Source organism: Echinops telfairi, unplaced genomic scaffold (genome assembly GCF_000313985.2).
Source record: "Echinops telfairi isolate 266 unplaced genomic scaffold, ASM31398v2 ScPeMD7_7468;HRSCAF=8506_0, whole genome shotgun sequence".
In the NCBI taxonomy this organism is placed as follows: domain Eukaryota; kingdom Metazoa; phylum Chordata; class Mammalia; order Afrosoricida; family Tenrecidae; genus Echinops; species Echinops telfairi.
The window spans coordinates 35,776,781-35,790,329 of NW_022111369.1; the positions used below are offsets into that span (position 1 = coordinate 35,776,781).

Here is a 13,549-nt window from a genome sequence, read left to right on the forward strand (position 1 = left end):
TGGAGGCCATTCAGATTCATAGTGACACTGTAGGACAGAGGAGACCTGCTTCATAGGGTATAGTAGGAGCCCAGGTGGCATATCGGTTACACTTGGAGCTGCAATCCATAAGGTGGGCCATTCTAAACCACCAGGAGCTCCACGGGAGAAAGACGGAGCTGGGTAGTTCCATAAACCCGTGGTCCTCAACCTTCCTAAAGCCGCTACCCTTGAATACAGTTCCTCATGTTGTGGTCACCCCCAACCATAAAATTATTTTCGTTGCTACTTCATCACTGCAATTTTGCAACTGTTGTGAATAGTAATATAAATAGCTGATATGCAGGATATATTTTCATTGTTACAAATTGAGCATCATTAAACATAATTAAAGCTTAGTGATTAATCATAAAACAATATGTAATTATATATTGTGAAATATTTATGTGTTTTCTGATGATCTTAGGCGACCCCTGTGAAAGGGTTGTTCAACCCCCAAACGAGTCGAGACCCACGGGTTGAGAACCACTGCCATAAACAGTTACAGTCTCAGAAATTCACAGAGACAGTTCTACTTTGTCTTATGGGGTTGCTATGAGTCAGTATTGACTCAATGGCATGGAGTAAGTATAGGGTATAGCCAAAGTATAAGGTATAGGCAAATGCACCGTCCCTTATGGTTAGGTCTGTCCCTGTGAGTTTCTGAGATTACAGGACTCGAAAGCCTCATCTTTTTCCAGTGGAGTGGCCAATGGTTTCGAACTGCTGCCCTTGAGCTTCACAGTTCAGGGCATAACCATTATGCCACCAAAGCACCCCCTATAGGGTATACAAGGCTGTCATCTTTACAGAATCAGACTGCTACATTTTTCTTCCACCAAAGGCTTTGTTGGTTCAAACTGCTGGTCTTTCGGTTAGCAGCATACCACTTAACACATCACCACCAGTGCTCCTCAACGAGACCTTACTTATCAGAAAAAGAAACCTCTTTTGCCTTTTATTTTGTATTGAGATGTTGTATTTCCATATGTACAACAGATAGGTCTTAGGTATCATTCTCCAAGGCAAATATTTAAATTCTTTTTTGTCTAATATGGTGGCAAATGGAAAGGTTATTACAGTTATTAGCATTAATTCTTGTTCGAATGTGCTTTTAAAAGTTTCGTTATACATTTTTCTTAAAATTAAGGTGTTTTCCTTCATATATTGTTCCTGAGGACCATCATTTTAATCATCACCCTTTAGTATACAGTACGTTTTAAAATTTTCCAAATAGCTTGGTTGTAAGCATTTTTAAAAGAGGGTCATTTGAAAACTTGAGTTTAAAATATCTGAAAATGTTTTCCAATGACTTCAAAACCTCCACATTATCATTTTAAACCTGGTACAAACTAGGTTGAAGCTTCTCTTCTCAGTAAAGCATCTCTGTATTTCTGCTTTCCTTTCAGCACAGTGACAGCGAGGAGGACATGTTTGGTGGCTATGACAGCTTTGCTGAAAACTCTTTTTTAGCTCAAGTTGATGACCTTGAACAAAAATATATGCCGTTTCCAGAGCATGAGAAATGTGTTACAGACCCTGCCACTGAAGATCTTTATTTAGAAAGCATCCACAAACGTAACGCCACCATTATTGCCCGAGACCATGTCACCACATTGAACACTGGTGCCCACCACAGTAAGCATGAGGATGCTGTTATTGAACCGGAGACTGATCTTTTATATGATGTACCTTCTTCACAGGTTTTATACTTTGAAAATTTGCAGAACTCCTCAAATGAACTGGACAATCAGTTTAGCAAAAAAAAGGATTGGAATCTACCCTCTCACCAGACAGCGAAAGACAAATGGCCCCCAAACTGCATCGAGCCACCCCAGCAGAACGATGCCTCGTCTTCTAAAGTCCAAACAAGCTCAGATGCGAGCAGGAGGAGAAGTCTTAGAGATCATCTAAAAAGTGCCATGACGGAAAATGCCAAGGCACAGGCACCGGTTTTTTCTAAGACCAACCAGCTCAAAGAGACTCTTCTATTTGAAGAAATTAATGTCGCTAAGAAAATGCTTGAGTCGCCCTCAGATGACCGCGGTCCCTTTTATTCACTCCCCAGCAAAGTGAGAGACCTTTACCTTCAGTTGAAGGGAATCGAAAACTTATATGGTAATGCTTTCTTTGCTGTAGTTAAAAAAAAATGTTTTATATCATTGTCAACCATATTAATGCAAATCAGTGGAAACAGATGCTTCCCTGGTCACATTTCTCATTATGAAAACCACCTATGAGAGTAAACTGAAGCAATTTGCATTTTAACAAGCCCGCCAGGGGATTCAGATCCCCTCAAAGTGTGGGGCACCACTGAGCTGGAAAACTGCAATTCTGCACTGTTCCCTTTGCTTGCTATCACAGAACGGTACACAGTATGTTTGATATAAATCTGAGAACTGAGTTAATATAACATTGTTTTTTCATGTTTCAAGATAAAGGACAATCCTACTTTGTCACTTTATCTTTAAAAATCTAAATTAGATAAAATGTGGATCTGGTAAAGTTATATTTTATTACATTATAATTTGTATTATTATTAATAGGTGATATTAGTCTGAAGTAAATTGTGCTTTGGAGAAATAATCTGGTTTTACTTAAAAAATACATAGTCATTGGTAAATATTTGAGAGCCATCCAAAATTACACAAATGAAAATCATTTGTAACTGTCATTACACATAGCTGTTAATATTTGTGCAGTATATTTAATAACTTGTACCTGGCAGCCATATTTAAATTTAAAAACAAAACAAAGGTAGTATATTCAAGCCTAACTTTGTTTTGTGCTAATTCTTTTCTAATATTTACATAATTATGTTCATACAATTCGACACATTTCTCATTTTTTTTTACTGTATATTGACAACCTTGTACTTATTTAGTGAGCATATGAGTGGGTACCCCCACCAAAACCAGAAAAGGCTCCACTGGATGGAGCTTGCATAGTACACATTTTTCCCTCTAGGCGAGCATCAAGCAACTTGCTCTGAGTTAGTGCACCCAGTGGGGTCACCTGGGAAGGTTCTCTCTGATCACAGTGAATTTTTTCATAAAAGCAGTTTCACTCAAACCTCAGTTTTTGCGATGGCCCATTTAAGAGAACAGTGTACGGTGGTGCAATTTGGTTTCATATGTGAGAAAAATGCCCCATTAACTGTTGTGATTTTGAACACAGCTTACAAGGATAGCGCTATGGGAAAAACAAGTGGTTTTCTCATTTCTAAAAAGGTGACATGTTGATTGATGACAAACCTCCTTCTGGATGTTCATCAACTTCCCAAATGGATGAAAATGTCAACTCATAGTGCATTTGGAGTTCGTTCTACCAGGGCAGACTGTTAACCAAGCTTTCTCTTTAGAGGTTCCGAAAAGATAGCATAAGTAACAATGTACAACAAAAAAAGGCCTGATTTGTGGCAGACGGACTGGTTTTGCCACCATGACAGTGCATCTGTTCATGCAGCCATCTCTGTGCTAGTTGTTGGCAGAAAATAGCGTGCCTCTCTTGCCCCGTGCACTTTACTCACCTGAACTCTCTCCATGCAACTTTTTCGTTTCCACGAATGAAGAGGGACATGAAACGACAGCAATTTGAAGAGGTGAAGAAAAATAAACGAGGAAGGTGCTGCCAGCCTCCAAACAGATGAGTTTGGAAACTGTCTTCAAGAGTGGAATTGCAGATTTGACAAGTACTTTGTAGGTGATAAGGTTGTGTTGTAAAAAATTTTAAATACAAAGCTGTGAAAAAAATTCCGGTTTTGGAGGACACATTCCCTCGTATATAGATAGATATCCTCATTTTTAACTGCAAATAATTATGATTTATAACCCATATAACCCTGTCTGGTTATGCAATATATTAATCCTTTTCCCCCTTGGTGACACTTTGTTATGTAAAATATGCTAAACATCTTGCACATTATCTTTCTACTCACTGCCATTGAGTCAACGCCAACACATAGTGACCCTGTAGGACAGGGTAGAACTGCTCCTGTGGGTTTCTGAGACGTTAACTCTTTACAAGGAATAGAAAGTCCCGTGTTTCTCCCATGGAGCGGCTGATGGTTTGAACTGCTGACCATAAGGTTAGCAGCCCAATGCATAACCACTATGCTACTAGGGTTCCTGGCATCATCATTTTTATATGTTCCTTCTTTTATTTATATGGGTACAAAGCCTTAAAAGTAATGTTACGAGATCAAAGGCAGCGTGCAGTTTTATTTCTGATACCAGCAGCTTACTTTCCAAAAAGCTCCCAGCAGATTTTACTGTCACCTACTATATGTATGAATGCCTATTTTTCTTGTTTTTTTAAAACGTTATTTAAAATTTTTTTTAAATCATTTTATTGGGAGCACTTACAGATATAACAATCCGTAGTTCAACCACATCAAGCAGTACTGTGCAATTGCAGTCACAATTATTTTCAAACATTTTCTTCTTGAACTTCTTGATATCAACTCCCCTTTGTATGAATGCCTGTTGATCACACTCTACTCAGTTCTGGATTGTACATGTCTGGTGTTTTTGGAGGAAGCTATTTGTTTTTATATTTCAGTTCTCTTACCAACGCAATGAGTGACAGTCGAGTACCTTTAACAGGCCATTTGCATCTCTTCTGCTGTGAAATAGTCTGTCATCTTTTTAGTCCATTCTCCTGGTAATGCTGGCGCGCATTTTGAAGACTTTTGACCACCCAGTGTCAAATTACCCTGCAGAGTGGGTGTGCTGGTTTTCACACCATACCTCACATCTGATCTGATGCTTTTTTGCACCCGGACTGGTTAGCTTTTGAGAACCCCAGGTTTAGTTAACAGTTCTACCTTTTATGGTTTAAACAGTTTAAAATGATATTCAGACTGATCACAGTTCCACTTCCCCATCAGAACTAGTTGAATAGATTGCCTTGGTTTATGCAAACTCTGATTTTTACCCTCTAAGATGATGTTTGGGTCAGTGAGGGGGAGAAAGCTGCATGAAATCTCCAATTCCCCAGGTCCCTGTGCTGCCCTTTAGCTCCTCGGATCACCCACATGATACCCCTTGGTCACCAGGCCACTCACTGCCTGTCCCACTGACGAGACCTGCAGGAAACTCAACTGGTTGTCCATCTGTGATTTTTGTCATTTATTGGTACATAATTACATTTATCCTTACGCACAACTACCCCGGTGGGATTGAATTCTTCACTTTTAGAAAACTTTCTGGAGATTGAGATTATAGAAGGGGAAAATAATGCTTTCTTCTTTTAACCCCACAGAATGGCAGCATACTTGCTTAACTCTGAGTTCAGTGCAAGAAAGAAAAAATTTGATCTACTCCTTGCCAACGAGTGGTGGGAAAACCCTTGTGGCTGAGATTTTAATGCTACAAGAACTGCTTTGCCGTCGGAAAGATGTTGTAATGATCCTGCCATATGTGGCCATTGTCCAAGAAAAGGTGTGTGTATGCTTTTTAAGCAAATGTTATTTTCTGTTATTTTAATATTGATTTATTATCTGATTGAGAAAAAAATACTATCTAAGAAGAGGTGCATTGACTAAGGATGGAATAGTAGTTTCAAAATGTACAAGAGAAGTGTTGACTAATTACCTAGGAACTCTCCTAATAGTACTACTGACTGTAAAAAGTTTTAGATTTGTTTCGAAACAGATGGATTAAGCTCCCTCTCAAGTATTCTAGTGATATTTACCCTATTTTTTTCAAGCATAAACTAACCAATTGCTTTTATCAAAATAAAGAATTCTGATGCTTTTTGATATCAAAAGATAGAAATTTATTTTCACATATATTATATAATTTGAAGACCATTCCTTTTGCAAAGCTCAACATTTATTTTGTGAAATTTCCCAGATTTGTATTATATGTGACCTTAACCCTTTTGTTACCTAAAAGTGCTTGTGGGGTCCGTTCTGACTCATGGTGACCTTGTAGGCAGACTAAGACGGGTGGACGGTCTCCAAGGCTGGAAATCTTTACAGAAGCAGACTGCCGCATCTTGCTCCTAAAACACCTGGTATTTTTAAAAATTTGCGTTCTTATGTATCTGTTTTGTTGTTATTGTTTGTTTCAACTAATACAGATTTCGGGCTTGTCAATTTTTGGCATGGAGCTGGGTTTCTTTGTCGAAGAATATGCTGGAAGCAAAGGGAAATTTCCTCCTGTCAGAAGAAGGGAAAAGCAATCACTGTATATTGCCACTATTGAAAAAGGGCATAGCCTGGTGAACTCCTTGATTGAAATGGGAAGAATTAGCGCTCTGGGTCTGGTGGTTGTCGATGAGGTTTGTGACTACTTTTCTAATTGACCAATTTTTTATACTAATGTATTTACTGATTATCACAGGAATCTGTTTAATAACTTTCTGGAGAATCATAAATAGTTTATTTTGGTATAGACAATACAGGTGAAGACAGTTCATGTTTTGTAACCTTAAATTCAGCTTTGTGTCAACTGTTACTTGTATGACACAAACAGTTATATATGTGTAGTTTCATAACAGAATTTATGAATTACACTGTGTTAGAACGTTGCCCCCAAATTTCATTAACTTAAAATAGCAGTGAAAAAAATAGCAGTGAAATGCCAGATCTACAGGAAGGTTGCTACGTCCAAAATGTTTAAAGCAAGATATAAAGCAAGGATTACATATTGATTCCATACAATGCCTTATGCAGCTTTGTTCCTCTTTAATCTCAAAGTTGCACATGATTGGTGAAGGAAGCCGAGGGGCTGTACTGGAAATGACTCTAGCAAAAATCCTCTACACCAGCAGTAAGTACTTTTGGAAATGTGGTCACTAATTGATTTATAACCAAGAGATGTAATTCTACTAACTAGGTTATATAATCTTGCATATATAATTTTCCCAAACTTATGTGGTCTACTACCTCCTTTTCAGAAAAAAAATTACCTATTGCTCCACCCCCCACCCCTGACAATAAGAAATGTTTGTACTATAGCCTATGATCCAGAGTAAAATGTGAAGTGTCTGCTTTTACAGCGCCGCCCCCCACCCCCACCCCATTGGTGTGCTCGTATCGCACGGTTTGGGAAACACTGGTCTTCTTGGTTTTTCTGCAATACCTCTTTCTAAGCTTGTTCATTATGTACATTTGTGTTAGTGTAGATTCTTTTTAGGCCATTTCTTTGTTTCTTCTTCATATAGTTTCTGCTTCATTCACAACTATTCATACAATTTCTAATACTTCCTGAGTGTTGTGACGCCCAGTATATATTTCTAGCGTACACTTTTTTTTCTGCCAACTGGATACTCTTACTTAAATACCTTGTAAATAGCTCAGACTCAACATTTCCAAACCTAACTAATTTCCTTTTAACTCCTTCCATATGAATTCCCTGCCATCATTCTTCATCCAGCCACCTACTCCAATATTTTAACAGTCTTCACTCATGGGCAGTCTAGTCTTACACACTTATGAAATCCTGTCTGTCTGGCTTCATGTGTATATTAGTCTATCCTTCACTTCCTTCTCTGCCACTAAATCTTTTAGTCCATGTCTTCATCCTTTCATACCTAGATGACTGCAGGCGTCACCACCCTCTTCGCTCTGCCCAGTCTTGATGGTTGTAGTTTCCCATCTCTGGTGCATTTAGAATGGGCTTTCCCAAATGTACGTTCAAATACTTTACAGTTTAAAACTCTTGAATAACTTCCCTCTTTTCTGCATAAATTCCGAATTTTTTTAGCATAGCCTTCCATGATTTGGCACTAAATTCATTCTCCCACTGTATAGTCCATCCTTATGGAAGGGGAAAGGAAAAGTCATGCTCCTCAGTCAGTGATCTTGAGAGATCATTTCAAGGGGAAAGATGGTGCTGTGATGAAGAAGCATCTGCTAAAGTGTTTCCTTTGGTTTTTTGATTCGTTAGCCAAGTCCATGACAGCAGCCATTTGTGTACTGTGCTGCCTGGAAAGTCAGGAAGCTGTACAAGCTTGCTTCCGCTCCATTTAAAAAAGTTAGCAAACCCCCAAAAGATACACTTTCTACTTCTGAAAAGAGTTACAGCCGTGGAAACCCAAGAGGGCAGTTCTGTTCTGTCCTATAGGGTAGCTGTGAGACAGCGTGGACTCCGATGGCAGGGAGTTTGGTTTCTTCCTGCCGATGATCCACAGAGTCTACAGCAACCATATTAATATGCATTACGCTTTGCCTAGAAGTCTGATAAATACTCTCTTGCCAAGTTTCACAATATATAAAATTCTACATACTAACAAACATTTAACCTCCCCAAACTCCAAACTCACTGCCATCAATGATGACTGGTGGTGCTCGCTGTGGGTTGCCGAGACTGTAACTGTTTCTGGAAATGGAAAGCCTAGTCTTTCTCCCGCAGAGCTGCTGGTGGGTTTGAACTGCCAGCCATGTGGATCCTTAGCCCAACGCAGAACCACCGCCAGGACTCCTGAGGTTTACCCTACTCAGGTAATATATTTGTCTCCAGTTACCTAGAAAGAATTCACAAAAACACAAAAAAGTTGCCAGTATCACTTCTATGATGACATACTAAGTGTACGGTACACAAATTATCCTCAATACTTTGTTCTTGTTTTCTTTTCTAGAAACAACTCAGATCATTGGTATGAGTGCGACACTGAACAATGTTGAAGACCTACAAGAGTTCCTTAAAGCTGAGTATTATACCAGTCAGTTTAGACCAGTATGTATCTGTGTTTGTACTTTATTGTTTGTTAAACATTCATCTTCGAATGAAGAGTAATACATGTATATGACTACTAGGTAAAAACTTGATGTAGTAGTGAACGAGTGTAATTCTTTACCCCATACACGAATAAGAAGACTTAGTGTAGAGAGAATAGAAACTCCAGGGGCCACAGATTTGCCTCTGGTCACTGATAAATCTACAGCACCTGGAACAGTGCCTCCCAATATATTCGTTGACTATTTATGGAATGAATTTTTCCAAATCCATTATATTTTTCTACTTTTTATTCTCTCTGGTGAAGTTTTTTTTTTCTCAATGAGCCAAACTTGAGCAAGGCAAGTTTTGCGTTACTAGCACATAAACAAAAATTATCTTCAAATATTTATGTTTGACGGTCATTTTCACTAAGTTCAGACTTCACCAGGTACTTATTTAAACTCCTCGATAAACTGTATTTCCAAAAACATGGAAGAAAATAGACAAATGTAATCTGTAGTTTTTTGGAGCCCTTTATGATGTACATATGCTGTCTGCAGTGCTAGTGGGTATGGTCTTTGCCTGAACGGTTTGTCAGAAACTGACTTTTGAGAATCACCAAATTTTAATGTGAAATTTAATTTATTTTTTATATTTGTACCAAAGATGAACATGTTCAAGAGGTCATTTCTGATTTTAATTTTTAAACTAGTGATTCTTCTTTTTTTAAATGCAGTGACCTGTGCTTAAAAGCTTAAAAATATATATAATACATGAAAAATTTCATCGTATTTTGAATTCAAACCAATAATCTTGAGGGATAATACAAATAACACCTTAGTCAAAGACAAAAAGTTTGAACATTATGACGTGTATGCTGCTGCTTGTGACAAATATGTGTCATAAGTATTTTTAAGGATATTCCTTTTTTAACTTAAAAAGAATGACTAAGAAAAGGGAAATGAGGAAGGAGATTGAGTTAAAGCATGCTTTACATATCTTGGAAAAATAGAAACCTTTTTATAGCTATCTTTTATTTTTGCAAAATATTTTAGAAAATTTGAAACTATGGAATTCCTATCTGATATTAATTGCAAATGTCTTTCAAATTTAAGGTTGAATTAAAAGAATACCTGAAAATAAATGATGAGCTATATGAGGTTGACAGCAAAGCTGAGAGTGGCATTACTTTTTCACGTCTCCTTACTTATAAGGTAATGTTGATAGCCGGTACAGTCCAAGTTCCTAAGCTGTGCCATGGCACCCAGTACTTGTCATGTGTTGGACACTGTGCAAACCACTGGTTCAAAATAGTTTCCAATCAACATTAGATCATACTACATTCCCTTCTATGGTTTTATCTCTTTGTAAAATTGCGTGTGTGTTTGCAATAATAAGCAAATACCTTGCAAAAATCTGTGTGCAACAGGAAATGAGGTTGTGAGTGTCCAGGTTCATTCCCTGGTTGTGCAGTGTCAAAAGGTACATGCATCCTATGAGGCGACACTTGTGGTTGTTTAAGAATAAAATAAAAATACTACTTTTCTCTCAGTAATAGAAGCCCTGGTGGCATAGTGCGGTAAGCATTGGAGTGCTAATAGTATGGTTGGCAGTTCAAGCCCACCAACTGCTCCACAAGAGAAACAGGAGGCTGTTTGCTCTCATTAAGCTTTATGGTCTTGGCAACATGTTTGGTGGTTCTACTCTGTCCTATCAGGCACTGAGTCACCATGGACTAGATGGCAATGGGCTTATTTACTCAAAGGCTATTAGGCTGTATTATTAAGTTATCTGTATTTAACTACCTAATAAGCAGGACTGCTAGGTATTTATTTTGCCTTGGTTTCCCATGATTGAGAAATTTTGGGAAAGGTAGTCACAAAAGGACAAATGTCGTATGAGACTACTGTTATAAAAAGTTAAAGTTCATAGCAGAAAAAAACAGTCTTTGATGGTGAACAGGAGATGGGAGCAGATGGGAAAGAAAACCACTAACTTGATAGTAGACACATGCTCACTTTGGTGAAGGGAAAGACAGTACACATATGAGGGATGCCACAAAACATAACTGAGGGAAAGGACGATACCAAAAGGTATGTAGGAATAAGAGGGAACGACGGTAAATACTATTATGTTTATTATCCTGCAGTAATAGTAATAGCAAACAATAGCGTACAAGTGGATATATAGGTAGTTGTGTAAGCCAAGCAAGGGTAGTAAGATGTATGGGAGTACACACACATGCTTCAAAAAGTTTGTGGAAAACTTCTTTTAATTCCCTTTTTCCATGAACTTTTTGAAGCTCTAACATATGCATACATATACAGTGTCATCACTGTACTAAAAAGAATCGGTTAATGTTCAACCATTTCAGAAAGTAGTGTATGATCAAGAACTGATGGTGTTGAAGGAAGAAGTCCATTCTGCACTGATTCAGTTGGCAAAGAGCAAAGTCTCTAAGATCTGACAGAACACTGATGTTTCATTCACAGATGCAATACTGGAAGTGTTTGCTAATATAGGCCAAGGAATTTGCAAGACAGCTCTCTGACCAACTGAGTAGAACAGATTCAGATTTGTGCCTATTTCAAAGACACATGATCACATACTTTGAACATGTTATGAATAGGGAACATTCCCTGGAGGACATTATGTTTGGAAAGTAAGTTTCAGGAAGAAGAGGAAGATCTTCAGTGAGATGGATTGTCGCAATGGCTCCAGCAGTAGGCTCAAGCAATGCAGTGATTGTGAGGGTGGTATAGAACCCGGCATTATTTTGTTCCATCGTTCACTGCGTTGGGTTGAGTCAGAAACAACAGCATGTAACATAACAGCATCTAATAGAGTGCACGGTGTGGGTGGGGAAGGCACATTCAGGAAAACCTCTTAGCCATAACTAAACATCTCAAGACTGAGTGTGTTAGACAGGGTTCTCTAGAGAGATAAAACCAGGCTGGCATAATAAACTGTATCACTGAGCTACTGGCCTTAAGAGCTGGGACTGTACTCTCAGGGACATCTAGGTCAATTGGCATAGCATAGTCCAAAAAGACATTGTTCTACACCCTACTTTGGTGAGTGGCACCTGGGATCTTAAAAGCTTCTAAGTGGTGCTAAACTGTTGGTTTCTTTCTGTTCAGCACAAAGAAGAACGAAGAAAGCTAAAGACCCAAGAAGCCATTAGCCCAAAGACTTAATAAACCACATGCACAGAGCCTCCACTAACCAGAGACCAGCAGAGCTAGATAGGTACTGACCACTCATGATAAAAGGTCCTAGGTAGAGTGGGAGAAAAAAGTAGAACAAAATTCAGATTTATCAGAAAGACCAGCCTTACCGACGTGAAAAAGACTGGTGGATCCCCTGAGATAATAACCAATAGGTACCCTTCTAACTTAGGCCTTAAACTACTCCCAGAGATCCCTTTCAGCCCGCAAAAGACAGGTCTGTACAGTAAGCAGTCAGACCCAGAATGAGCATGCCCCTGAGAACAACCAGCTGCACAAACCCCAAGGGCAGCTTTTGCCCCAGAGCAAAGGTAGGTGGGAAGGCAGGGTCGGGAAAACTGGGTGAACAGAAACAGGGAGCCCCAGGTGGAAACAGGAAGATCACTGATCTTGCAGAGATCACAATCAGTGCCACAAAACAGTCTGTCTGGATGGCTGAATGGGAAACTAATTTGTTTCGTACATTTTTAACTTTCAACAGTGCTTTTTTTTTTTGTAAATTTAGGAAGCTCTTTCTTAAATACTTCTTACTCATTCAACAATAAAAATTGGTCAATGAAACAAAGGCAATGCAAAATTTATGACTGTAGATCATGTATTGGTATACGAAAAGGTGAATATCAATCATTGGTTGATGACAAGTGAAGGATACTAAAGGGGGAGAAGGGATTTGTTTTTGTTTCTCTCTTTTTTATTAAATCATTTTATTAGGGGCTCTTACAGCTCTTATAACAATCCATACATCCATTGTCTCAAGCACATTTACGCATATGTTGCCATCATCCTTTTTAAAACATTTTTTTTTTTTCGGATGTGAGGGCGATCTGGCTGCGACATCTGTCACCCCATTGATCGCCAGGGTTGATTCAGCTGATCTGGCTGGCTAGGCGGTGTCCCCTTCCTCCCTCACCGCTCCATGTGTGTCCCTCCCTAAGCTGCACACTCGTTGAAGAGGATGACCTTCCCCAATAGAAGGAAGACTGTCCTTCGGTCAAGGGTATACGAGTAGCTGCGCTCCCCTGCTAGACCCTCCAAACAAGTCTCAAAACATTTTTTTTCTACTTGAGCCCTTGGTATCAGCTTCTCATTTTTTTCTCCTTCCCCCCTCCCTCCCACCCTCATGAACCCTTGATAAATTATGAATTATTATTATTTTCATGTCTTACACTGTCCTCTGTCTCCCTGCACCCATGTTTGTTGTTTGTCACCCTGGGCGGGTGGGGGTGGTCCATTTCCCTATTTATTCCCCCAGCTTCCCTCTACCTTTATGGTATTGCTACTCCCATTACTGTTCCCGAGGGGTTTATCTGTCCTGGATTCAGTGTGTTGAGAGCTCTTATCTATACCAGTGTACGTGCTCTGGTCTAGCTGGATTTGTAAAGTAGAACTGGGGTGGTGATAGTGGTGGGGAGGAAGTGTGCTAGTCTGGGTAAACTAGAGAAATAAATCCACAGAAACTAATATGTATAAGAGAGAGTTTTATATAAAGGGTAAGTGTACATTAAGAAAGCATTCCAAAGCCCATCTGTAGGCAACTGAACACCCCTTTACTGAAGGGTCATGAAGAGTAGACAAACCAGGCAGGGTGCAGAGTAGCAATGATGAAACATACAATTTTCCTCTAGTTCTTAAATGCTT

The 13,549-nt window shown here is 39.0% G+C and overlaps 1 protein-coding gene across 10 annotated transcripts in view; it reads left to right on the forward strand.

Annotated features, from left to right (window-relative positions):
- HELQ (helicase, POLQ like) overlaps positions 1–13,549 on the forward strand; it is a 52,682-nt gene that overhangs the window by 2,498 nt on the left and 36,635 nt on the right. For 6 of the 10 annotated variants that reach the window (XR_006679499.1, XM_045284201.1, XM_045284203.1 and 3 more), the window contains exons 2-7: positions 1,428–2,136; positions 5,281–5,459; positions 6,103–6,303; positions 6,722–6,794; positions 8,605–8,702; positions 9,800–9,898. Coding sequence is in view for 9 of the 10 variants with exons in the window: in XM_045284201.1 (XP_045140136.1) it covers positions 1,428–2,136; positions 5,281–5,459; positions 6,103–6,303; positions 6,722–6,794; positions 8,605–8,702; positions 9,800–9,898 (1,359 nt within the window). In the remaining variant the exon portion in view is untranslated. Of the gene's footprint in view, positions 1–1,427; positions 2,137–5,280; positions 5,460–6,102; positions 6,304–6,721; positions 6,795–8,425; positions 8,468–8,604; positions 8,713–9,799; positions 9,899–13,549 lie in introns of those variants that run through there. The other 4 variants (XM_045284197.1, XM_045284198.1, XM_045284202.1 and 1 more) reach the window with 4 other exon arrangements.